The sequence below is a fragment of the Oenanthe melanoleuca genome, chromosome 11 (genome assembly GCF_029582105.1).
Source record: "Oenanthe melanoleuca isolate GR-GAL-2019-014 chromosome 11, OMel1.0, whole genome shotgun sequence".
Taxonomy (NCBI): Eukaryota; Metazoa; Chordata; class Aves; order Passeriformes; family Muscicapidae; genus Oenanthe; species Oenanthe melanoleuca.
The window spans coordinates 17784436-17809901 of record NC_079345.1 but is presented as its reverse complement, the minus strand read 5'-3'; the positions used below and the strand labels follow the sequence as shown (position 1 = coordinate 17809901).

General features: G+C 40.4%; 1 protein-coding gene and 1 long non-coding RNA gene across 2 annotated transcripts in view; both read left to right on the top strand.

Annotated features, from left to right (window-relative positions):
- The window catches only part of LOC130257622 (uncharacterized), a 205044-nt gene that overhangs the window by 144702 nt on the left and 34876 nt on the right, over nt 1-25466 (top strand). The gene's annotated exons all lie outside the window — the stretch shown is intronic.
- PEPD (peptidase D) overlaps nt 1-25466 on the top strand; it is a 137252-nt gene that overhangs the window by 84937 nt on the left and 26849 nt on the right. The window contains exon 12 of the mRNA XM_056500346.1: nt 15299-15447. Coding sequence (XP_056356321.1) covers nt 15299-15447 — 149 coding nt within the window. The remainder of the gene's footprint in view (nt 1-15298; nt 15448-25466) is intronic.

Genomic DNA, 25466 nt, shown 5'->3' with positions numbered 1-25466 from the left:
CCATCAAACAATAAAGTTAATTTATTGCAAGGAGATAGTTTTGATTTATGATTATGTTGTGTTTGAGTAGATAATATGCTATGAGTATTTTTTGATCAGGAAGAACATTCCAACATAAAAGTGTACCAGCTGTGTCATTCAATTAAATTTTACAAAGGTGTGTGGCATACAGGAAATCTCAGCATGTGTTACTGAGAGAAGATATGTCACAGTGCATTATGATATCCCATATTTAAAACTAAGATCTTTAAACAGTGAGGGAGACCTCAGGCTGAAGGGTATGTTTCACTTTCAGTCTCCAAGGACAGTTTAGTGGATGGCTGTAGTCCTTCTTAAACCACAAGAGCTCACACAAGACTCTTTACAAACCCTTCTTTTCTGCAGTACTGGAAAAGTCTTTAAAACATGTTTGGGTTTTATCAGCCTCAGGTATCTCAGTGTCAGGAAACCATAACCTACCAAAGACATCAATTACTTCAGTGTTTCACAGCTGCTGAGCAGCACTCTGCCTCAACAAAGAGAGGAGGTTTAACTGGGTGTGGAATAATCTCCACCACAATGGCACCATGCTCTTGGTGAGAAGGTGTTTCCAGGTGCAGGTGGTGTCAGCAAAGGGTGCCCCAGATGCAGGAGCACCTGCCAGGCTCCAGCTACTGCCCTGCCTCTCCCACTGGCTGATCCCAGGGAGCACACTCTGCTCCACACTGACCTCTTGGTATTTATCTCAAGGGAGAATAAAAAAATAATAAGAAAAAGTGATTTAATTTCTGTAAAGACAATTTTAAAAATGCACTCATTTTCCACAGTTAAAAATAGTGTTTCAGAAAAAAGTCTTGAGGTGTTGCATACATGAGCAGCATACAAATTCTGCCAAGGCACTACCTGAGTGGTTTCACTGTGTGCCTTTACAAATGTCTGGTTTGGGTGTAGAAGGGTGTGTGTGTGCATACAGAGGAGGCATTAAAATGACAGTGTGCTGATTTGCCTGGGTATATTAGCATTTGTATATTGGCTTTCAATTAAGCTTTTTAATAGCTATGGGGAGCCCTCTGTTGGATTGTCTTAGGAAGCCCTGAACATGGGGGAAAAACAGACTTTATTTTTGGTGAAAAAGAAGTAAGAGTATTTTAAGGGTTATTTCTGTTTCTGCCAGCATTTTGGCATAACATTAATTTAACTCTTCATAGGGTTGTATATAATAGAATTGGGAGAGTGGGTGTTTGGTATGATTTTTAATAAATTATTCAGTAGAATTTCATATCTTTTTCTCAACATTACTTAGTGGATATGAATAACATTCATGGGTTTTGCAGAAATGTGCTTCTCAGTTTTTTTATGTACAAAGCAGTGCACTGCAGTAAGTATCATAAATAAGTCAACTAAGCACTTGAATATTAGAAAAAATACATTTGGAAGACTAAGACTTTGCTTCTGTGAAATGCTTGAGTGCATGCATTGTTTGCTCTTTTAAAAGTATAAGTAACAAGGATTTAGTTGCATCAAAAGAAGATCATAGGCCAAAATACTTGTGCTATTGCATTTTTATATCTTTTTAAAAGGCTGTTATTCTGACTTCTTTGTCAAAAGCTGTGGCAGGTTTAGAAAAGCCTGGCTTTATGGTGTTCTATTTTTAAAATTGACCTATATCAAGTAGGTTTATTGCTTCTGTAAGATACTGATATGGAATTGCACCTCTGATGCTGCATCATAATCCACATTTTTTATAGGTACAGCTTCTGCACTGAAACATCCCAGTGCAAAACAAAGGACTATCAAGGGAATTTCTGACACTTCTTTTTAATACACACTGTCTTGCTAAGCAGGGCTATCCTTTTCAATCTGTTAAATATTGAAATAGCTATCTAACACAAAGCACTGTGATTGACAGAAAGAAATCAGTATTTTTAGGGAAATTTAGGTGTTCAGGATACAGATATTTAACTGGTCTGGATATTAAAAGCAAATATTGCAATAGCAGCAGTGTTTTGTATAAATGATTCATGTACTGTGGCAATCTGTGGTGAATATTGAAATTATCAATTTGCTCTAAACCAATCACTTTCCCTAAGCAGGTGTCTGTTTTCTCTGTGATCAGAAAGGTCATGCAGATAAATGGGTAGGCTGAGTCACCATTGTAGGCACATGGCCTTTTTACTCAGTATGAACTTTAAATAAAATCTTCTACTTGGAATGTTGCAAATCACAGCTTGCACTGATGATGTATGGCCAGGCTGTTTACAAATACTGATTTTCTTCTGTCCTCTTAAAGCTCTGACAGCTTGGATTGGAGCTGATCCCTGGACTGAGGTTCACTGCATCCTCTCCAGGTATTGCATTACTAATTGGGTGCCAAGGCCCCTTCTGTTTCTGTACTGAGGCTGTAACTGCATTTCATGGTAGGGAAAGTGGAGTCATAAGCTAAAGTTCTTGTAGTTTGCAATCTCCTGCCTTGCACACAAGAGGCTTCCAGCATTTTGGAAAACCAAAGGTCTTTCTAAGTTTGGTGAGGAGTAGAATGAAATTGAAAGCTGATACTCAAGAAGACAAAAACCCAAATAAATTGAAGGAGTAGAGATCTGAGTCCTCTAGGCACAAATCAAAAGCAAATGTGCACTTGGGACTCCTGCTCATCAAAGGGCAGCCCCCACTGGCTCATTCTTCTGGGCAAGAATCTCATGAGCACACTGCAGAAAGATACTGGTTCAACAGTCAGAGGGCCCTTGTGGGAGGTGGAAACTGGTTTCAGCTCTCCTGAACTGATCTCTGACTTCGGCTGGAAGTTATGACTTGACCCTGGAAAACAGCATCCAGAACAAGTTCAGTAAGAGCCAGTGTGCTTCTATGAAAAGTGTTTTGTCTCAACAAACCAGCATCTGCCATCTGGAAAATGAAAGCTTCCTTAAAAGTAATGGAAGCAAATTGCCTTTGGTCCTTCTTTCTGCCTGCTGTCCTTGCCCTGCCAGTGCTGCAGTGTGGAGTTACTGGAGTTACTCATGGCTGAGGAGAGGGGAAGGGAGAACACTGAGCATCAAAGCCACGTGCAGCAGAGGAAGGGCAAGGCAAATGTCTGCTCACCTTTGTTCTAGAAACCATCAGAGGTGTGACCCTGAAGTGTATATTTTATGTTTTAATTTGAGAAGTTTTTGAGTAAAATTGTAGTTTAATTGCATTTGATTTACAGCCTGACTTAGTGGGTTCCTGGCATTGCCACGTGCCAAACCCATGGCAGGAGTTGATTGTTCTGTTGCAGTTGATCAACAGGGCTCCTGCAGTGTTTGGCACATAGAAAATGCTTCTGTGATCTTAAAATTAAGGTTGATTATTCATGATGAGGTTTACACTTAAATAATAGAAAAGTAAGAAAATCAGCCTGAGCCCAGATGTAACTGAAATAGATACAGCTCTTACCTGAGGTGCATTTCTGCAGGTGTCACGAGTTGAAGCTCTTGGTATTTTTATGGCATCTGACAAATGTACCTCAGTGAAAATTCAGTACTTTGTAAACTGCTCTCATTGGCAGGTTCACTGACCTTCAAGCACTTAATGACATTAGTAGGTCCATTTTGGATTTGCAAAATAATGAAAGTAATTTTCTATTCTGCTGCAAAAAAACCCCATTTTTAACATTTAGAAATATCCTCCAAAGCTACAATGTTAATGAGCAGCAGAGTCTGAGGCTGTGCAGGGTCTGTTCCACACCCCAGGGAATCCAGGCACTCACTTGGGTCAGGACCTGCTGCAGCTCTGGCAGCTGGAAGGGGACACTGGTCCTCACTGGAGCCAGGGCCAGAGTGTAATTTATTAAGAGGGCTTGGGTGGAAGCATAAATAAGGGGAGTGCAACCAGCATCAACTGCTTGGGAAGTGCAGCAGGCCTAAGAGAGAATCCATTAACCTTGTATTCACAGTGGGACTATCTATTATTTATAAAATAAAACTAGAAGTTTTAGAAGTTTAAATAGAAGCAGGTTGGATCATCGGATGATGTCTTTCATTTTATTTGACTGTGTCTTTTAACACTCACATAATTGCTCATGGATTACTTATTTCATTGAAATAATGTCTTGATTTCAGTGACAGCAGAGTACAGTATCCTTGGTGAAGCAGAATGTCTCTCACTGCTGTTCCCATATCATGCCATCACTGCTGTGGATGACAGTAAAACAAGTTTTACCTGGAAATAGTTTTAGTATCAGAAAGCTTTGTTAGTGTCACAGAACCAAACACATCTGTCATAAAAGTACAATCTTACAAAAGCAACAGTCTTACAAAAGCATAATGCGAAATGATTTAAATGTCTCTTGGCTGTACCAACAAGCACAGTTATTTGCTGAGTCAAATGATAGAGCTGGGGATATGGAAAACTGTCTAGTATTGCAAAAAGTCTTTATCTGAATAGTTTAACTCTGAGGCATATTTTTGTTTCTATTTCTTTCCTTAATATCCCAGTGCAAATTTAAATCTTCAGAATAATACTGACAGCAGGGGGCACTAAAGTAAGATCTGTGGAAAGAAGTGAGCTTTGCCCAGGTTTTCATATTGGTGACATCCTGTGCTGGCCAGAGCATACACTCAGCTCCTTCTGGGAGCACTGCCTTTACATGTATGTGTTCTGTTCAAGCTCTCAAACTTGGGTTTGTTTCCTTCCATTTGTCATTTGTATGTAGCTTTTGATGTTTTTATTATTAGCTGTGGCACTCTGAAAAGATCCCTCTAGAACCTCTCCTATTGTCATTTCAGAAGCTTTGTTCATCACAGGGAGTTCTTCCTGGCTGCAGTACAGGGAGTTGTGAAAGGTTGTTCTGGATGATGCAGAGAGGGAAGATGTTGAATGTTTGGGGCTTTTTATTTTTAGTGACTGAAAAGGGGCAAAGGACAGTTTTCAGGCTCCCTGGAGTGGCTGATCACTCCAAGGTGTGTGAAGGAGGGGAGGGTTGTGTTGGGTATCAGGGAAAGGTTCTACTCCCCCAGGCTCCCCAGGAATGGACCCCGAGGTGCCAGAGCTCCAGGAGAGCTTGGACAGCACTCCAGGGATGCACAGGGGGATTGCTGGGGGGCTGCAGGGACAGGGCTGGGGGTCCTTTTGGGTCCCTTCCAACTCAGCCTATTCTGTGATTCTGTGAAAAATATCACAAAAGAAAGTTGCTTCTTGCAAGAGCTAGCCAGATTCAGTTGTTCATGGCTAAGCCTTCTATTAGCTAAAATAAAAGTTACTTTGCTGATTTTAATTCTTTGAGTTCAAAGCATTATATACAGTTTTCTATAATGGAAAGGTCTGTCAATTCATGTATAATCCATGTGTATTTATCTTTTATATATGCAGACACTACACATGTGCACTGTACATACTGCATTGAAGCTATATCTGCATATTTTTTGTAATATTATACAACTTTATTTGTAGGAAATGCACTATTCTCTTCACTGGAGGAATAAGTAAGTAAGTGTAAGACTTTCTGTGAGTAGAGTGGCTGTCATTTATTTTAGGAAAATATTGGAAATTTTTCAGTAAGTCAGGAAACTATTTAGTTGAACTTTAAAAAGGTATACCAGAAAAGATAATTAAAGTTTGATGTATCTCTTTTCCAAACTCTTTTTTGAATTCTCAGTATTTCATTGAGTTTTATAATACCAATATCAACCTAGAACCAAATCTCATTTGTCCAGGTGGGGGCAATGTTGCATTTAAAAAGCAGGAACTGACCCTCTTTTTCCATCAAATAGAAGTCCTTCCTTTTCCAATCCGAGTCCTTCAGTGTCTGCTATTAAAACCATCTATCCTAGGGTACAAAATATTGTATTTATTACTTCTTGAAAGCACTGCTTGTAAGATCTCAGGATGTTAATGTGTCAGATGTAAATGCTCAACTATTTTATGTGGGTGAGACTAATATTTTCATTTGGCCTTGTGCACTTTTATGTATTTTGAAGTTCAGTGCTGTAATATGCAAAAATTATGGTTAGCTTTAACTTTTCAGTCTGCAGTTTTGAAACAGCTTGTTTGTAGTAATGGTTTTGTTTCTAATAATAATACAAAGTACATTGCTACTACTTACTGGTTGATTGCAAAATTAACTGGCTATCCATTTCTGAAATAACTCCTTTGGCTTGATTCCTCTTGTTTGATTAATATTTACTGTTTTCATCAAGTGTAGGTATTTTTCATTTTGTTGTACCTATGGACTATATTAATTTTATGCTAATTCAGAAAAATTGAAGTGGATTAAAAATAGAGAAATGTATTTGCTGGAATTAACAATAATTTTGCTGTAATTGAATGTGTTCTGTTAGTACTGGTTAATTCAGGCTGTGAGGTTGCTTACTGTCAGAAATGTATAAGCCTTTTCACCAAAGCCCAGATCACTAAGTATTAGTGTGTTTGCTGTAACAAATTTTGGCTTTCCATAAAGTGCTCTATTATGGTCTGCCTTGCAATTTTTGCTGTCTATAATGTATGTAAAATGTCTTTTTAATTGTCAACTGTGAGTTTTATCTGTCATTGTTTTAGCACAGCATTCCCAGCATATTCTGAAAAAAACTGGCTGCTGTTGGAATTGTAATCTACTTTCTGTGGTGGTCTTTAACACAAATACATATGGAGTGTGATAGAAGTACTCTTGATGAATGTTGATTGTGTTGGATAGAAGTCAGTAGCCAAATCTTTCTCAGTGGTGTGGGGAACTCAATTGGGTAGGTCAAAATACAATTTTAGTGAGAGTCTACCTGGCTTTTAAACCACTGCATGGCTCAGAGGGAAGGTACAGTTAGTCCCCAGCACAACTTCTGTGTGCTCCCCCTGAACCAGATGTGATTCCCAGTCCTTGTGTTTGGGTCAGTGTTGGGTCTCTTGTGTCTGTCCAGAGAATCTCTTGTTACCCCAGGGCAGGGGCACAGCGTGGCAGAGCCTCAGGAGTCCTGCTGCTGGGGTGCTGCTCCACACCAGCCTGAGCCCACTGAGCTGTTCAGGGCAGTATTTCTAATTGCAGAGTGCAGTGCTGCACTTCCACTTCCCACTGCCATGAAGAGTTTCTTTCAAATAGGAAAGAAATGTTCTTACAGGCTAAACAGCAGGCTCAGCTGGGGAACAGGCAGCCTCCTTTTGGGGAATACTAGTTGCTGCCTTCACTACTGTGCTCTTGGCTTGAACTTTTGGACAAGTCCATGGAAAGGCTAGCAACTGCCTTCTCAGGGCTTTTTCATTCATTTTTTTTTCATTCATTCATTCATTTTTCATTGTCAGCTTCTGTAGAGTGTTCTAAAACTCCTCTCTGTTGTGTTCTATTTAAGAACTGATAATTTGGAGGTTCCTTGAACAATCAAGGAAAAAACCATAAGTTGTCAAAAAACTAAGTGAACCTGTGCCATTGGACACTGGCCCAGTTTTCATCTTGGAAAGACATTGGAACCACGTGAGCATGCACATATACACGTAAGAAAACGTGACAATATTTACAGTAAAGTCATTAAGTAAGGCCTGACCCTTCACCTGCTCAGTTGATCTCTGATGGTTGTTTGTCAAGGCTGGACAGGTCAGAGTGTCCAGAAACAGCTGCTGAAAGCAAAGGCTTGTAGTTCTGAATCACCACCCAGGAATCATGACCTGCATGGGAAGTATCAAACTTTTACAGTTCACTTTCAGTACCTTCCACTTCTCAGTAGACATCTAGAAATGGAGAGGTTTAGTCAACTGCAAAAGTTCAGTAACTTGCAAAGGCAGCTGTATTGTCCTTACCCTGTGCAGGTGAGACACATTCTGGTGAGGGACCACTGAGGTTTGCTGGTGTCCTGTTCATTGGGACTCAGCTGCCAGTACAGGTTTCTCCCTGAATGCACCCCTGTCTTCCCTGCAGCTCTGACTTCCTTGCTCCTTGTTTGAGCAAGTCAGCTGCAGCCCCAGATACTGCCTTTCCAATGGGGAGGCTCCTCATGGATGGAAATTAGCCAAAACTTGGGGTTTGCTGCCATCTCTGCTGACTTCTCAGCAAACTGTCTCTGCTGAAGAGAGTACTGCTAAAGAGAGTGAGTTGAGAGACTTTCTAAATATGTCTGTTAAAATGGATAATAATTAGGGTAGTAAAGACAGAGAAAAGGAATCACCCATTCAGCAAAAAGACAAGTCAAATAGGTAACCCTTCCCCTGAGTCTGCTCCTGGTCTGTGGCACACTGTCAGCATGGATCTGGCTGAGCTTTCCAGCTGCCTTCTGCATCCTGTGGAACCCTCATTGCTGCCACCTCCTTCACCCAATCCAGCAGTACTGGCATGGTGTAACCAGTACTTGTGATTTGTGTGCAGCACCTCTGTATCAGAAATGTCCCTCTGCTTTAGCTGAAACACTGAAAATGGCACTTGGGGGCAAATTTATCTGTGAACAAGCCAATCAGAAGATTTTTTGGCTCTTTGCTCTGGGCAAACTAAATGTTTTTAAGAAGGCATTAATGCAAACTGCATGGGAGTAGAAGAGGGCTTATATTTGATCATGGAAATTTATTTTTTTAGTGCAGAAGCTTAAGGATCTTGTCATGGGTTTCTTTAAGAGATAAATGCTGTAAGCAATGGGCTCCTTCTTAGCCTGTGTATGAAAACAGCAATCTTACTAGTATAACATGGGTGTTTACTGAACCAGCTCTTATGTGCAGCTCATTTGGTAGATTCAGTGAGATTTGGATTTCATATCCCACGGGAGGAGTGGCTCTGTAGGTCTGCTTGGCACAAATCATTGTAAGAGAGGACACCCCCACACACTGTTGTTGGTTTTCTCTCAGCATCAGGGCTGAAGCAGCAGGGGCACAGCTCCTGCCAGGGGTACAGCACCCATCATCACACTGCTGCTCTGATTCTGAGCCAGTCTCCTGTGTCTGTGACAATGAGGAGAAGCTCTGAGCAGTGCAGGCACCAACACCTGGTGGAGCTTTTGTGTTCGGTTGCTTTCTTTTCTTTTTTCTTTTTTAATCCAGCCAGCTCAAACTTTTGTGTATTCTTGCTAGAGCCACTGAAGTCTCTGTAGTTGGAATTGCAGAGATACAGGTAGGCAATCCTCTTTCCTTCAAAATTCAGTATAGACAGAGATATTTATTTTTATCACACTCTTTATCTGAGCAAAGCTTAGTTAGTGGAGGATCTTGTCATCTTCTGTGAGAAAAGTTTGAGACAAGCCTTCCATTATCTTTGAGATAGTTTGGGAAAGCCTGTGAAGTGGGATGGTGGTACAAGAGTTACAACAAGTGTGGGACCAAATGGTTGCCTAACTTGCAATTGGGTGGAGAGTAGTCATCCAGCTGTAACTGCATTTACCTGTGTGGCTGCAGCCTCTTCTTTTGAACAGGCAGCTTAAACAAAAACTTGATTTCTTGTGAATACTCAGAGTCAAATTTCCTACACAAAAAGTATTCTCCGACACTTTTTAAAGGTTATTCTTGACTCTGTAGGTGCTGATGACAAAAATCTGTCTTTAAACCAGTGAGCCAAGCCTGGCTTCAGGACAGAGCCAGTACAAGTTCCTTGTCTGCCATGTCAGATAAAAGCTGGTAACAGCAAGGCTTCTCTTAAAAAACCTCTTTCTGAGCATGGTAGGACTATACACTGTACTGCCCCAATTCTCTCTTGGGGTTTTTTGATGTTTATCTTACCCAGTGTTGCTTTTTTAATTGATAACTCTTGGCTAGTCAAGATGCAAGTGTATGAAAAAATATGTGTCACTTATCTCTCTGTTTTCTTCCTTGTGATATCATTTACAATAATTCATTCTTGTGGTCTCCTATTAAACCACCCTATTTCCAAACCAGTTGGCCTGTTTCCAAAATGTATCTCATAGAAATGCTGATACCTAGTTCCCTTAAGCTCGAAATTGCCTTAGAAGTGTTTAACCAAACAAATAGTGGGTTTTGTCAGTGTGTGAATACTTGAGGATTTAATTGCTGCATGAAGTGTAAAGCACAGTGCGCTCTGTGAACTCGGAGCAGAGTATGCTGAGATCACACAGCATAAATCTCCAGCTGGGGATGACTTGCTTTCATGGCAGTAAGAGCAGGACAAGACTGTGTGTACCTTTATTCCTGCTGTCCTAAGACTGGCTGGCACCAGCTCATCTGTGTGGCTGCTTACAGGTGTGCTGGTTAATAATGGCTCAAACCCTAAAACCTCAGTACATGTTGCTGAGTAAAGTGCTTCAGTATTCACACCTGTTTAACCTGAGGTGTGAGGAGGGACAGTAAGATAGGGCAATATCAGTTTTCTAATTGCTAGTCTTGCAAATCCACCCAGGGGAAGGGAAGATTTGTCCTGAGAACAGACTCAGTGGAGGATGAGGGCTGCAGGCAGGTGATGCTCAGTAACAGTGTCAGGGTGCATTGCACAAGGACATCCACCTGGGTTTCACCCCAGTCATCGCTCTGCCACATTAACAACTGCTGAAGAGTAATTATTTTATAACTATCATGAGCAGATCCAGTTCTGAGTGTACAGATCAAGCAGATCTGTAGAGCAGGAAGGTGACAGCTTTATGTGTTAGCTCGTGGGAGTAGATGTAGGCTTCCCAAAAAATGCCTGCGAGAGCTTGTCTTTGGGTTGGGTTAGTGGTTGGATCATAACAATTCATACACATGGCTCAGATATCCCAAATAAAGTATTGCTTCCCATTGTGATATTGGCCATAATTTGCCTCATTGCCTGGCAGTTTCAAATTATTTGACAATAAAAGTGTCAGCAAGCCTATAAAAGTAAAACACATGCTTAAAGGAAGATGATGCTTTATTTTTGAAAAATGGCATACAGTGACTTTATGAAGAAAAGAGCTGTGACACTTTATAGTCCACAGTGTTCAAATTTGAAGTGTTACACAAAGTGTCTCATGGTGCTTCACAGTCAAAGGTTAAGAAAGCTAAAATCACTATCAAAATGCATATTATTTTTCTTGGCTTGAAAGCAAAAAATGTAACTATAAATCTGCATTTTGTGGTGCCAATATTCTGTGAAAGTAACACAGCCATGTCTTACTCATCCGTTTTCTTTCAGAGGGACAGGAGGGGAAAGGAGCTTTTTGTGTGCATCACATTGTGTTTCAGTTCCAGCATCGACTTACAAACCTGTATTCACTTTAAAATTGACAGGACTTGAAATATTTCCTCCAAACTTCCCTGCTGGGTTCTGCATGGGGAGCAGAGCCCCAGTTGGGCTGTACGTGGAAGAACTGCTGCAGGGACTTGCTGGGAAGGGCTGGGGAGCTGCTCTGAGGAGGGGCATGTCCAGTCAAGCCTTTCTGCAAGGCTGTGGCATGTCACACACGTTCCTCCTTCGTTTTGACTATGAAACTGGTTTATGTGCAAAATGATTTCAAGTTGTGGGTTCCTATTTTTCCCTATGAAAGGAATTAAATGCTCTCAGTTATTTCTGAAGGTGACTTATAAAGCAGGCAGAAGGCGCCTTGTATTCCACTGCTGTTGGCTAATGTTGGATTACTGGTACATAAGCAAGGCATTCTGTCAGTAGAGCAACTGGCAGGTTATCTGATTTTTCTTATGCTTTGCATTGTTCAGTTTTAGTTAGTAATGTTTACAGTATTTTGCAATATGTTTTGTAGGAAAGATTATGTATGCACACAGAACTAAAGCCTCCATTGGGAGAGCTGTGCCCATACTTCCAAGAAGTTGGACTATTTTTGTTATGCATCTTTTACTTATGGTGTAGCTCCCTAGTCATTCTAGAAAATAAATTGAAACAGTAGCATGGAATTTTCATGGGGTGCTCAGGTCTTCTGACTGTTAAATTTGCTGTATACATCATGCACTTTTCATCCTAACATGAAGGTGTTTGTTCTTTTGCTCACAACAAGATGATGCAAAGCAAGATTAGCTTTTTTCAGAAGGTTTTGAAAGAGATCGAGCTGACCTCTTCCTCTTCAAGCTAAATCAATGAACAGTTTGACATAAAACCTAATGTCTCCCTTTGGTCAGCAACACTCCTCTATTCACCATCCCTTTCAAGTGCCTCAGAAACCTGACAGCCTCAGACATCTTGTTGAGATCAGCAATTCACAATTGTGTTCTTGCTGAAAAAGGAGTGGTGAAAGGGTATTTTTAGAATGAAGTTTTTCACAGTTCAGCAGAAAACTGAATTCACAGTTATGTTTTATTATACAAAATGTAATGTATGTGCAATGTATATGTAATGATGACATACACAGTCTGCTAGATGTGTAGCACTTAATTTATCTAAAAGGAAAACATGATAGAGTTTGGTGAATATTTATGATATTATTACATATGTTGATCTGTTTTAAACAGCTTTTAAGAGGTAAGCTAAAGATCAAGATGCCTATAAACCTATTTTCATTTCTACATTTAATTTGTTTATATTGCTGCTACATTTGGTAACAGTCTAAATAATAATAAGTGGTTGTTTCTGTATGTGACCCTTTTAAGACTGTACTATCAGACAGGTAATTTTGTTCATGCAGTTGAGAACAAACTACAATGCACTAATAGTATCTTTTTCACTAGAAATTTATCATCTAATTTCAGGGTAAAATAAATGTATTTTTTCCAAGGAACCTTATTTTAGAATTTTTTTTTTTTTCTGGTTAGTCAACAGGAAAAGATAGTAGCTGTCATGCATTTTATTTGATAAAAATGCTTCACCATTTATTTTGCCTGGCAAGCAAATTTATGAAACTGGGATCTTCTCAGGCTCCCATTATTTTCTCAGTAAAATTACAATATTTGGGCTATTTCCATGTCTTGGGCAACATTTTAGCTAATGGATATGTTCCCAACTGAAGTTAAATGGAAGAGAATTCCTGATAAGAGCCAAAATATCTCCCAGATGTCCCATTTGGTTTGGATGCTTTCTTACTGAAGCATACAGGCTGGATGATGTGCTGTGATCTGTGGTGGAATTTGAAAGATCATCTTCCCTCATGTCTCCCCTTGTCTGGAAGCCAAGAGACTTGAACAAATGGTGCTTCCTAGTTTGTGAGCTTTGTTTTGGTGTACCATCAGCTTTGGGACATTTCTTTTCCATTGCTCAGTTCTCCAGTAACTCAAGAACTACTAAACAGCCACTGAGTGATGAATGGGTTTGAGCAAATGCTGATAATTGTAAGGTTAAAGACATAGGTAAAATTCTGCCTCTGGTAAGTTCAGAATAACTACTTTGCAGGTAAAATATGCCATAAAATATAACAACTTCCAGTAGACATGTACAGGGAGTTCTCAAGCTCTTAGTCGCAGCTTTACTGTCTCCATGCTGAAAGGGCATTTACACTTCTAAATGCTACAGAGTCAGGCCACAGAACTGCTACAGAACCCACAAAGCATCTTGAAACTTGATTTGTGACTTTAAAAGGGTCAGTCTGGGGTGCATTCAAAAACTGATCTGTTTCTTGTTACATTACAGCATGTAATAACAGCAGCTTCTTCCATGGTTCTCAGTTGCTGCAACTATTTTTCTGTATCTGTAGATTTTTTATGTGTACCTTCAGTTATTCTTAGAAGCCAATCGAACCATAGAATGAAAACTTAGGCAGTGCTGATGGGGTTCCTGATTTTGAGATTTGGCCAGGCTGGTTTGCAGTTTCTATGTTGGTATCCAGTCATGTTTTTTTTTACCCTGTAGATCTGATGTTTGCTGCCTGTTTTGTATCTTTTTTCAACCAGGAACTTTCTGGATTAACATTCCATATTCCCTATTTAAGTGAACGAATGTGGTGTTTGTATTAGGTGTGTACACAGGTAACTTTGCAGTTCTCTCTGTAGCACTCTCCTAAGGAGTTTGCTCCTGTAGCTTTAAGCCTTGTGCAGCTCTGCAGCTGCAACCACTGGGGTTGTTCCTGATGTTCCAGTCCTGCAAGTCTCTGCAGCTGAGCCCTGCCCAAGGACTTCAGGCAGGGCAGAGATTCACTCAGCACAGAGATTTGTTCATGGAGGAATTTGTCGAGTGGATTGTAAAAGTTTTTGGAGTAACTCTTCATGAACATGTGTCTGTGTGTGCAAGGCAGCAAGAAGAGTCCTAGCTCTGCTGAAATATCCTTTGGTTTTATCATGATTGCATTTGTTTCCTCACTGTCCATTGCTTTCAGTAGCAGTTATGTTGGAAATGGTGATCAGCTACAGCAAACTGTGGTAGCACTTTTTGTGGTAGTTTATATTTATCCTTACCTTGTCACATGTGCTGCTTGGGGACAGAGCTACACTGCAGTTTTCCTGATTACTGCTGTAATTAGGACTCAGTGGCAGAGAGGGTGCCCTGCCTTCTGCTTGTGCTGTCTGAGCTGATCCTGCTGTGAAAAAGCAGCAAGAGGAGGAAAACTCCAAGGTTTTCAAACACAGTGAAGGAAAATCATATTTCTTATGGTGGTTAGCCTCTCATAGTTGTTTGGGGTAGTTGGAAGAAGACTTAAATTCACGTATTTCAACTCTGACTCATTACCATAGAAATCAGGAGGTCACACAAATACTGCATCAAGATGAAAATATGTGCCTTCCTGTAATCAATGTATGATGAACCAAGGGGGTTATTTGCTCAAGTGTTATCTGGTCCACATTGTTATTTGGTTATTTACTGATTTCTGAGCCTGATGAAGGCAGTGCAGTACCTTAACAAGCATGCTTGAGAAGCACAGCACTGCAAATGTCTAACATGGTCCTCACAAGGGTGAAGAGTCCCACTTGCTCTTCCTGTAGATTGATTTCTGGCAGCTGAGCAATCAGTGGTAAATCATTTATTCATGTATAGAATAAATATACTTCTGAAGGGGTAAGCCAATTTTTTTGTCCTCATAAAAGAAAGCACTTCATAATTTCTTTCTTCTGTCTCTGATGCAGAAAGCTGTACTGTGTGTACTTTTATGGTTGGATCTTTCCATAATCCTATTCCATTGACATTTCTTTGTTAAATGAGATTCTGGTTTGGATGTTGGATGCTGTATGTGGTGCTAGCATTTCTCAGGAAAGAAGAAAAGGACATGGTTTTTCTTCTGAGAAGAATTCCTAGAAACTGGAACTGAACAGCTTAAAGTGGATTCTTCATGTAATTTTTATCTTGCTCTCTGTGTTCTCTGAGCATTCCCATCCTGGACCAGCACAACCCATAAGGGTGTCCATTTAAGCCCTGTGGAATGCAGATACCCTTCTGCAGATTCCAAGGCACTGTCATCCTGTTTTACTTGGAACAATGTTCAAGTACTGATTATATTGGTGATCTACCAAAATGATTTTTAAGTGCAGAGCAAGAGAAAGGTCCACAATGTTCTACTGTTTCTTGGGAGCTAAATTTTCACTTCTTTGCCCTGTGTTTCCTTTTCAGCCTGTTTGATATGGGAGGAGAATATTACTGCTATGGCTCTGACATCACCTGCACCTTCCCTGCCAATGGCAAGTTCACTGCTGACCAGAGGGCAATCTATGAGGCAGTGCTGAAGTCATCACGGGCTGTGATGAAAGCAATCAAGCCAGGTAAATACCAGTGCCTGTCAGCAGGAATTGAGAGCAGCATTCAGGCTGTCAAATCAATTGTGTTTGCATTTTAGAAAGTGTTGGAAGGGAACAAGATGATATAATTAATTTCCATGGTTAAGCAGCTCCTAATATATAGAGGTAGGATACATAACATAGAAACAATTATTAACACAATTAATAAGATACTTTAATATTTTTTCTTTTTTTCTTAAATTCCCTTCTTCTAAGGATGACAGTTGTTACTCTGATTTGTCTTTACACAGACAGCCATCTTTTTCAGGAAGTGTGTGCCAAATGCTGAGGTCAGAGTTCAAGTGAGCACATGTTGTTCTTCAGTTTGTTTTAAGCATTTTCTGTATTTTATGTGTAGGCACAATAGAAATCTCCTGTCAAAAAAGAGGATGGAGTATGCATCTTTGGGAAGGATGATTAACCTTAAAAAGCTTTCAAAAGCACTGGCTATTGGGTACTTCACTGTATGCCTTTAAAGTGCAGGCACACTGATTCAACAAATACACATTTTCATTTGAAACAACTGTCTGGCTTAATGGAGGCCTTATTCTTCTCCCATTCTGCTTTCAGGCCAGCAAATAAATGTTTTAGAGCTAGCTGCTGCTGTGATTTTGTCACTGGTGAAGGTAGCTGAGCATTTCTGAGTATTACTAATGGAACATCTTTGAGAAGAATGTACTCAATGCACAAAGCACACTTATCCTTTAAATGTGCTGTATTAGTCTTCAGTCGTCAGGCCTGGAGTGCCTGCACTTTCTGGATTGAAGCAATTTTCCTGTTACACAGGCTGGCAGCAGCACTGTTTATTTGGGCAGCTTGGAAGGGAGTGATGCCTTAAGTTTGAGCTTTCATATTATCCAGACTATACTGCATTGGTATACAACTCTGAACTTCATAGAAAGTGTGAGCAAGTTCTTCTCACAGCTCAGCCACACAAAACAAGCCTTTTCCAGCCCCAGAACCAAGGACACCTTTGCAGCTTCAGGCCCAAAAAGTGTAAACAGCAGCAAATTGAGGAGATCAATCTGGGAGGATGGGACTTCATAACCTGGAGCTGTAATTGGACAATTAACCTCAATATGTAAATGGATCAAAACTTATAAAAGTGTGAAAACACGTGATCTGTTGTCCATCCAGGGTGGAGCCACGGCTCTTGTACTGCCCAAGGTGAATCCTTTGAAGGACTTTTTAATAAATACCTACTTTATTCCTATAACACTGTCTAGCTTCTGTTCTAGGCAGCCTCTTAAGGCATCAGGAGAAATAACTCTTGATGCTTATCTGCAAAATGAGACTATTTTAATAGCAATATGTATTCTTCATCATCTGCTGTTCCTCTCCTGAAGACTCGTCCCTATTCCTCTTCACAGTTTGTGTTGCATTTTAGTGTCACCTTTAATTTCATGTAACATTTTTAGCAGTATTTTATGCTAAGCTGCAGACTGTCTTCAGAATTTGGGAGCTAATATGATGCTGTGCTCAGGATGGTGTAGAGAAATTTTCTGTATGCTGAACACTTTATTTACAGTGTCAGAAAATAAGGACATACTAAGTTGAGGATTTCTGAGAAGTAGTTGCAATGGTCTTTTACTAGCTTTGGGAGCTTGAGATCCACAGACAGACAAATCATTCTTAATCTCTGGCAGAAAAAGGAACTAAACTTTCTGTTCTTATTGTTGTCTTGCCTGTTTGGAAGAACAGTGAAAATGTATTTGTACTCTTCATGAGACTAGTAATCATGAATTCTGTATCAACAGAAAATGGGCTGTGGACTGGTTCATTGGTTTCATTTCTTTTGTGCTTTAGAGTGCAGTGAAATGCAACCTGGACTCTTGAATTACAGACCCAGTTAAGAGTCTGGTAACATGCAAAAATTTTCACCATCTTAAAAAGTCTGCTTTTTAGGTTCTTTTTAAGATCTCCTGGAAGACCAGCATTCTGAAAAAGAAGAAATGGAAAGGCTGACCTCTATAGCATGGTTGGTGTCAGATACTTGTCAGGCTGAGAAACCCGAGAGACCCCTGGGGGGCTGATGCCAATGAATGCATTGTCAGTGCAGTCCAGGAGACATTTCAGGGAGAGAGGCTGCAGCCTCCTTGAACAAACCTAATTTGTGAGTTCCTTGACTAAAGCACTAGCATCTGCTCCTGGGGAAGCCAGGTACTGTCACAGACAGGAGGAGGAAATGATGATGTGAATTCACAAGTATCTCTCCTCCCTATAGTACTTTGGGTCTCCAAAAGAAGAGGCAGAGGAGCTTGCAGGATAGAGGCACTAAATTTAAAATCCAGAGCCATCATGTTTCAGTGAGATTTTCTGGATTACAGAGCCCATGTTAATTTTGCTGTTATTTTGCTAGTCTTCCCAGAGTTCCTAAGTGACTGGTCAGGTGGCAGGAGCCATTCCTGGAGCAGGCTGAGTGAGAGTGGCACAGCACAATCAGCAGCTGTAGGAAATGTAGGAAATCCTGCTGCAGAATTGGCACTTAAGGCACTTAATTGGCACAGGGTCACAGGGCACATCTAGTAATTGTCTTCAGGATGTTAATGATTCCTGGGGTCTTTCTGACTGCAAGATAGGGAGCAAGTACTTTAGGGAGGGCCACTGAGCAAAGACTGGGTTACATAACTGTGTTTATGGAAGGACACAGCTTGCTAGCAACCTTAAACATTCTGTATAGGTGTGTTTGATTCAGAGATTTGCATTTCTTCTTTCAGTTTGGCTCTGATATGAACCTAATTAACTTTTGAGTCCAAGTACTTGTTGAGAGATAATAGACCTCCTAATACATTCTCTTTAAATTTCTATATATAAACAGTTGATATAATTTTAAAAATGCTCCAAAACATTTTATTTCATTATAGAGAAGCATTCACCTGACTACATTCTGTGCATGGCCTGAATGTACAAACAGCTTTAATCATTTATATGGGTCTCCTTACCTTACAACTCCAAGAACAGAATTTCTTCTGCAAGGCAAATAATATATTCTAAAAGTTAAGAAACACTCTGTGGGATTACAGCCCAAGTTCAGTGCAGTTGTCACAACTTCTGCCACAAACAAAATGTGTTTAAAGTGAAAGAGGAGGAAGACTTATTCAGTCTTGCATAAGCAGCAGTTTTGAAACCACTGAGCATTGAGCACTGATGAAGACAGTGATGCTTGTCACTGAAGGGAAAGTCAAAAAAGTGTGCTTGTGTGGCAGTGGGCTAATTGTCTTTCCTACAAAGTCAGGCCTATGATCCAAGATGTCAGAGAGGAATGTTGCATTTCTGCTTAGGGGATATTCTTAATTGTGTCAAGTCCATCTGTGTTAAATTTCCTCTTCCAGGGAACTAAAATACAGGGACAGATGTGCAGAATATTGACACTTTAATTTCCTTCAATGGCTGAGGCATGTCTGTTTCTTTCTCAGAACAGTGATTTTAGAAACAATTTGCTTTATAGAGATATGCTACATAGGAAGAATAGTTTAAAAAGTGAAATTGTAGAGCCACATGTCTCAGAGTATTCCAGAAGTTAGTGTCCTAATTTGTCTCACGTCTGCATTCTTTTTTAATCTCATTGGATTTGCCAAAGGTTGAGGCACATTAAATGCAGTCCTGGAGCACATCTCCCAGTTTACTTTCATCTGAAATGGATTCAATTCCTGCACTTCAAAATTCCACTGTGTAAACAAAAACACAGTATGTGGGGACAACCGAGAGATTTCACCTCCAAGGATGATTGGAATTAAATGTTCCTGTAGATACATTCATTGTTTCTCACTCTGCTGTCTTCACACAACCCATGTAACAGTAAGAGCTGAGCTAATGAGCAGCTATTCAGTAATTTAGTTTAACCTTTTGTTCTGTGCATAGCCTGGAGCTGTTTATTGCCTACTGTTCAAAACCTGCTCTGAATCCAAAATTATCAACCTCCTCACCAGTTTTTCTCAGAGTGCTCATCATAACAGCACACAGGTGCTGGGCAGGCAAGTAAGTTTGCTTGGGCTGCATCTTAATGATGTGCAAGTGTGCAGCAGTTCCCTTTCTGCAGGCAGGAGCCAACAGGCTAGAGAAGTTAATGCAAAAGCTATTGACTCATTTGGGATTCCAAGATGGAAATTCATCAGGCTCCAGATCTTTTTTAAGAGAGTTGAACATTGCTCTTGCTCAAACCCCAGCTTTTTGACCTCTGTTACAGCTGTTCAGTGCCCAGCCTTTCTGCAAATTACACTCCAGATTGTCAAGCCAAACTCTGGTAAAATGAAAGAAAATGATTAATTAAAAAATGTAAAATAAATTTTTTAAAACCCATGTGTTTGAAGCAAGTTGCTTAGCATCCTGCTGGGAGCCTGAGTCTGGTGCAAGAAAGGTTGCTGATTACCAGAGGCAACTTTTAGGTGCATTTGCCATGCTTGCCCGCTTGTGAAGTCTCTTGGGTTTTTTCTTGCTTGTTTTCAGCTTTTGTAACAGATGGAAGAGAAGTTATATAATGGGCAGAAATCTTCAGTGGTTTATCAGGAGCTGTGCTTGCCTTCTGGAAACTGGGTAGACCTAGAAGTAAATGAACTTGGAGCTTCCTGTGGGTTTGCATTTTGTGGTTGGTGGGAAGCTTTGTTTGGTGTGGTGGAAGTTTTTCCACTGGTACTTCTGAGGCTCTCCTCCATGTCTGTAGTAACACATGAATGCTAGTTTTGCCTGAGGTCTTCTATCCTTTAGCCAGCTGTCTACATTGCAAAACATAGCCCTGGGTCTGTTCCTCTGGCAAGTGTCATTGAAAATTTTTTACATTTTTTAAGATTTTACTGCAGGGCTGGAATAGACAGCACCATCAAGAAGACTAGGTACTATTGAAATCCTGTGTAAAGGAGCAGATGTCCATGTAACTAAAGGACTGAACCATAACACGTCAGCACCAAGGGTCCAAGCAAAGCTCACACAGACACTGTCAGTTGATATTGCTCAACTCTGGAGTCCTTGATGCTATAACCATAAAATTACTGCTCTTAGTGTAGCTCTCCCCCACCCCCCTAATTGCCCAGGCTTAAAAAAGCAAACTGTGGTGGAAAAAAGGATTGTGTAGCACACCCTGAGTAGGCATGAGGCTGCAGAGTGCAGGGGTGAAGGTCTCAGCCCTGATGTCTGGAGCACCTCCAGTGGACACCTCTTGTGGTAGTAGCTGAAAGTCTGAACTACAGGAGTAGGTTAGACTCTTTGGTGAGCAGGTTGGGCATGTCTGTTAGTAGTGGAAAGATCTGAAGGATTAGAAAGGGCACATGTGCATGGTTCCCAAATCTGTCTCACTCCATTCTTTATCCTAATTGTGTTAGATCCAATGTCAATGTGTTGGCTTTGTTGTCCATCATTTGTAGCTGGTTACACCTGGAAGGCCACTATTGTTTACTCTTTGGAATTACTATCAGTCTCTCTGAAAAAAAAGTATGAAATAATTTATTTTGCTGTAAGTCTCTCTCTGAAACCTCAAAAAACAATTTGTTGAAGAAACATGATCTAACTTTCAATTTAGCCCTACTCTGAGCCAGGTACCCTCCTGGTATCCTCCTATCCTGAATCAGCCCATGCTCTGCTGTGAAGCATCCCCATGGAAATGCCAGTGGTCAGTGCCAAGGAGAGGCTGATGAGGATCAGTGCCCGTGTACTCAGCTGTGGCTCTGCCCAGGGCAGGTGGTGCTGCCAGCCCTGGGCACAATGTGTGACTCTCAGTGGTACATGCCAGCCCAATAGTGTTGGGGAGGTTTCTGTGGAGTGGCTTCTCTTTTATTCTGCAGCAAATGACTGTGTATTTATACCATGTACAGCTTCTCAAGTGATTTCTGCTATTCTGTTATTTATTGTTCGGGTTATTATCTTAAGCATTTAGAGAATATTAATAATTTCAGTTCTATAAATTTAATTCCTGGTTGATGAGGACAGTGTGGTTGCTACATATAGAAAGTTTCTATGTATAGTTTCTGTTTATGGAAACATTGAAATTTCTGAAATGTGTTAAGTTGCTACTGTGTTGAGAAGAACTAAAAAGGAAGTATGTCTATCTCTCAGCTTTGCAATTAGAGCTATTTTGCATTAATGCACTAGAGCATAAACAGAGTCTTTAAGATTAATGAGCTAAATATTGGAGCAATCACATACTTTCCATCTTCATCCTTTTGCAATTGCATCCTGGGACCTCTAGGCATTACTCTCTGTCTTCTCTGTAGACTAATGGAAAATCACAGGAGAAGGAGAAGGAAGGGAGCTGGTTGTGCTTAACATGCCTGGTACTACTACAAAATCCATGTTGAAAAAAATCTTTTTTTCAATCTTTAAAGTTATATACATTAATATATGGGGTGCAAGAAAGAAGGAATTAAAGCACCTCGCTCTGTAAGGTCTATTGTCCTAAATTCCAGTTCCAAAAAAGATCTCCTTGTCTAGAAAACTGCTCCCAAGGAACAGTTGAGTAAGGCTAGGTTGGCAGCCACTCAAGTCCCTATCTCTACATTTTTATGATTTGAAAAGCTTGTGTATACAGAGTCCCCATTGAATCAAAATTGCATTCAGACATTAGCTATGCAGCTGGGAATATTTGTTGATTGATGTTTGTTTGTTTCAATAAAATGAAAAATAAAAATTAGTTCCAAATATGCACAGAAGTTGTTGTTCATCACATCAGTTTATGTGCAGTGTGAATTCCTCCTTGGGATACTGACATTACCACAGGGTTTCCCTATAGAATTTGTACCTCTGCTTTTTTCAAGTTGGAGCTCATCTTATATGCATATCCCCAAGTTCTGCATTTTACTATCCAAGACAGTGAGTACTGCCTTGCCTCTGGCTTTCAGGCTTTGTTTTCCAATAAATGCTTTTGAGGAGGGTCTTGAAGAAAATCTCAGTCCCAGGGCTAACATTTCTGACAGCACAAGATGGAGGTTTCTCCATGTTAGGGCTGGAAGGTTCCTTGTGTGTGGTTTTCCCAGTAATCCAGTTTCACTTAAAGATTTGGGTTCTTTAAGCTTTTAAATCCTGTCCTCCAGGATCAAAGATCAGGCTTTGCAGATTTCATTGATCCCAGGATTGCCATATAATCTTTGATCAAGAAAGTGCAGTCAAGTACACTTCAAGTACAGTCAAAAACATTTCAGACAAGGAAGTAGACCTACATGTCAAGCAAATAAAAGATCTTTTTATTAATCATGTAGATAGCAGCTGATCCTCAGAGCCTACAAGAAATGGCTCCTCTCTTTTGCTGTGGATGCCAAATAAAGGCAAAAGACTCAGGTGTTTTAAGATAGAGAGGCCAAGGGGAGCAGGCTGGTGAGCACAGGCCAGCAGAGTTCAGTCTTTGCTCCAGGTTCCTCCCTGGGTCAAGTCTTGCATTTTGCAGTTGAAAATAGGTGTTTGAAGGTGCTTCTCTAATGTTAGGAGCAACCCTTCCACCTGTCATTTCTTTGTCATGCTTAGACAATTTCAAAATGAACAATTTGAGATACAGAATGGTTCAGAGGGGGGCCCTTCTGTAGGTCTGACTCTGAAGACTTCCTTTGAAGACCAGGAGACACTGTCCTTGGGAGTTCTCTTGGATGGAACATCCCAGGTCTGCCGAGAGCCACTTGCCAGAGGCAGCCAGGAAAGCAGGCTCAGTGTGTTCCTGTGGGTGACTGCTGCTCCTGCCTGGAGTTTTGAGTGTCAGCCCCTCCTGCTTTGCCCTTCCTTCAGGAGGATTTGTAGGTGCAGGATGCAGAACAAAGTTAATCCCATGTGCTCTTTGTCCTGTGGGCACCTGTAACTGTGTAAGAGTTGAGCTGCTCTGTGGAACTCTGGGCACTTTTTGTGCATTTCTCCTGATTTCTTCAGGTTTTCTTTATTGGTGTAACTTCCTAACTGCTTTGCTATGGAGGGGTTGTCTTAGCTAGTTTTCCCATGTACAGCCTTCCAAGGAATGTTGTGAATTAGTGTTTTGTCTCCTCCCTGTTTGCCTGATGCTAAAGGATTGAAGTAGAAAAGATGATGGGGGTAGAGGGGTAAGCCCAGGGACTTTACAGTGTGAATGGTCTGTATTGGAGTGCAGCAGGATGTAGATTTTGGATGGTGTGTCCTCCTTTGGTACCTAAATACTGAAGCACAGTCAAGAGGAAGTAAGTTTAGTGAACCACTACAAAACCTATTTAGACAACAAAAATGCTGTGATCTGAATTCAAAGCAGCTGTATGATTCTCTGTTCTATTTTCTAGTAAAATGTCTCTGACAAAGAATAGTGGAGAATGCAGCTCAGGTAGAATAGTACTAAGACCAAAGCTGAAAAAAACTCAATTAAAGAACTGTTTAATGAAAACAGTTTAATGAAAACTAATGGCTAGGGTGTATATTTGGCATGGCAGATCGTATTACCAGCAGGTGTTTCTGTTATTAAGTTGAGGAGAGTTGTGCTTGGCAACAAATGCAAATTCAAAATTTGCAACTTCACAGATTACTGCTTCTTTTTGTCCACAACAGTTCTATAACTTCTTTACAATTCAAATTTATTTTTGGTTCCTAATACTGCTTTAGAGTATTTGTCACTGTATTCAGCTAGGATTGAAATCTATTATACCCAAAGAAAATAACTGTAACTGTTACTAATGATTATTCTCCCAGGTAGAAGGTTCTTATTCACATGCAGTGGGTGTTTTTTGCATGGAAGTAATTTTGAGTTTTATTTTGTATAGTCCAGAACAGTGGAACACCATGTGGCCATGCTTCTCAGCTGTGCTGTATAAAAACAGTAGCTGATTTTGGTGAATTTTTAAAAGAAACTGGACTGTAAACTGGAATTTTTGACAATAGCACAACAGGGAAGGGTATGAGAGAACAATCTGTTTTACAGTTTGTGTAATTTCAAGATGCCCATGTGAATTATTCCCATTCAGATTGTCATATTTTAGTCAAAGCACTACTGATCATTATTAATCTGCTGCAATATCTGAAGCAAAACAATTCTTCTCAGGAATATAATATTAATGACAGAAGTTGAAGATTTTATTCCAGTTCCTCTGAAGAACAAATGCTTTTAGGGCATATTGTAACCAATATTTGGTATTCACAAATCTTGCTGAATGGCACTGCAGTATTATTTTTCCCTCCTTGCAATTCAGAATGCATTACTGTGTTGAAAGACAGATTGGAAAGTAAATCTTGTCAATGTATGTTCTTAAAAGCTATTTTGTAATCTGCTCTCTGTCTTCTCTATTGAATGGAGTTGGTTGTACTTTTTTGTTGGCATTAATGTTCATCAATTAATGAACAAACAAAAAATTCAACAAAAGTTGAATACTGACTCTGGGTTGGACCCAGCAAAGGTAGTACAGCTTTCTGTGGTGTGTTAATTCTGGTTTTGTCAGTAGAAATGGTTAAGGCATTGCTACTACTTTGGAAATAAAAGCAGAAGGCACTAAAGGATGCATAGATAGTACTGTCAATCAAATTGAAATTCTTTCTTCTTTCAAGATATTAAATAAAAGTGGTAGGATTGCTTACTAGAGCTCTCGTTGGTCAAGTAACCTAACCTTGTTCAGCACAGCAGTAACCTATGGCAAGAGGTGAAAGAAAAGGGAATGTTTTCTGCCAGCTTCAGTAGGTCCTGCAGACCCTCTGTGAAAGCAGCAGTCTGTTGGAATGTGAGTCTGGCTGCAAACCTGGGAGCTGCTCTTCCTGCTGTGATGGACAGGAGCTGCCCCACAGACAGTGCCCACTGCAGCATCCAGAGGCCTCAGATAATGCTGAGTTACTCCCAGGGGTATAGAACAGGAACTTTAAACTGTTGGGTCTTTCTGCCCTGAAGTCCCTCTCATCTCAAGATACCTGAGTGTCTGCAGGAGCTGCCATGGTTCAGGGGCAAACCTGCAGCTTTCCAGCTTCTTTCACTACTTTCAGGGTTTCTTCAAAGGTGTGGCTTGCACAAGCAAATACCTTTAGATACCTTTGCAGACTTAGCCTAAATTAGCTGCAGGTCTTTTAGCCTTTCTATACTGAATGGATTTTGG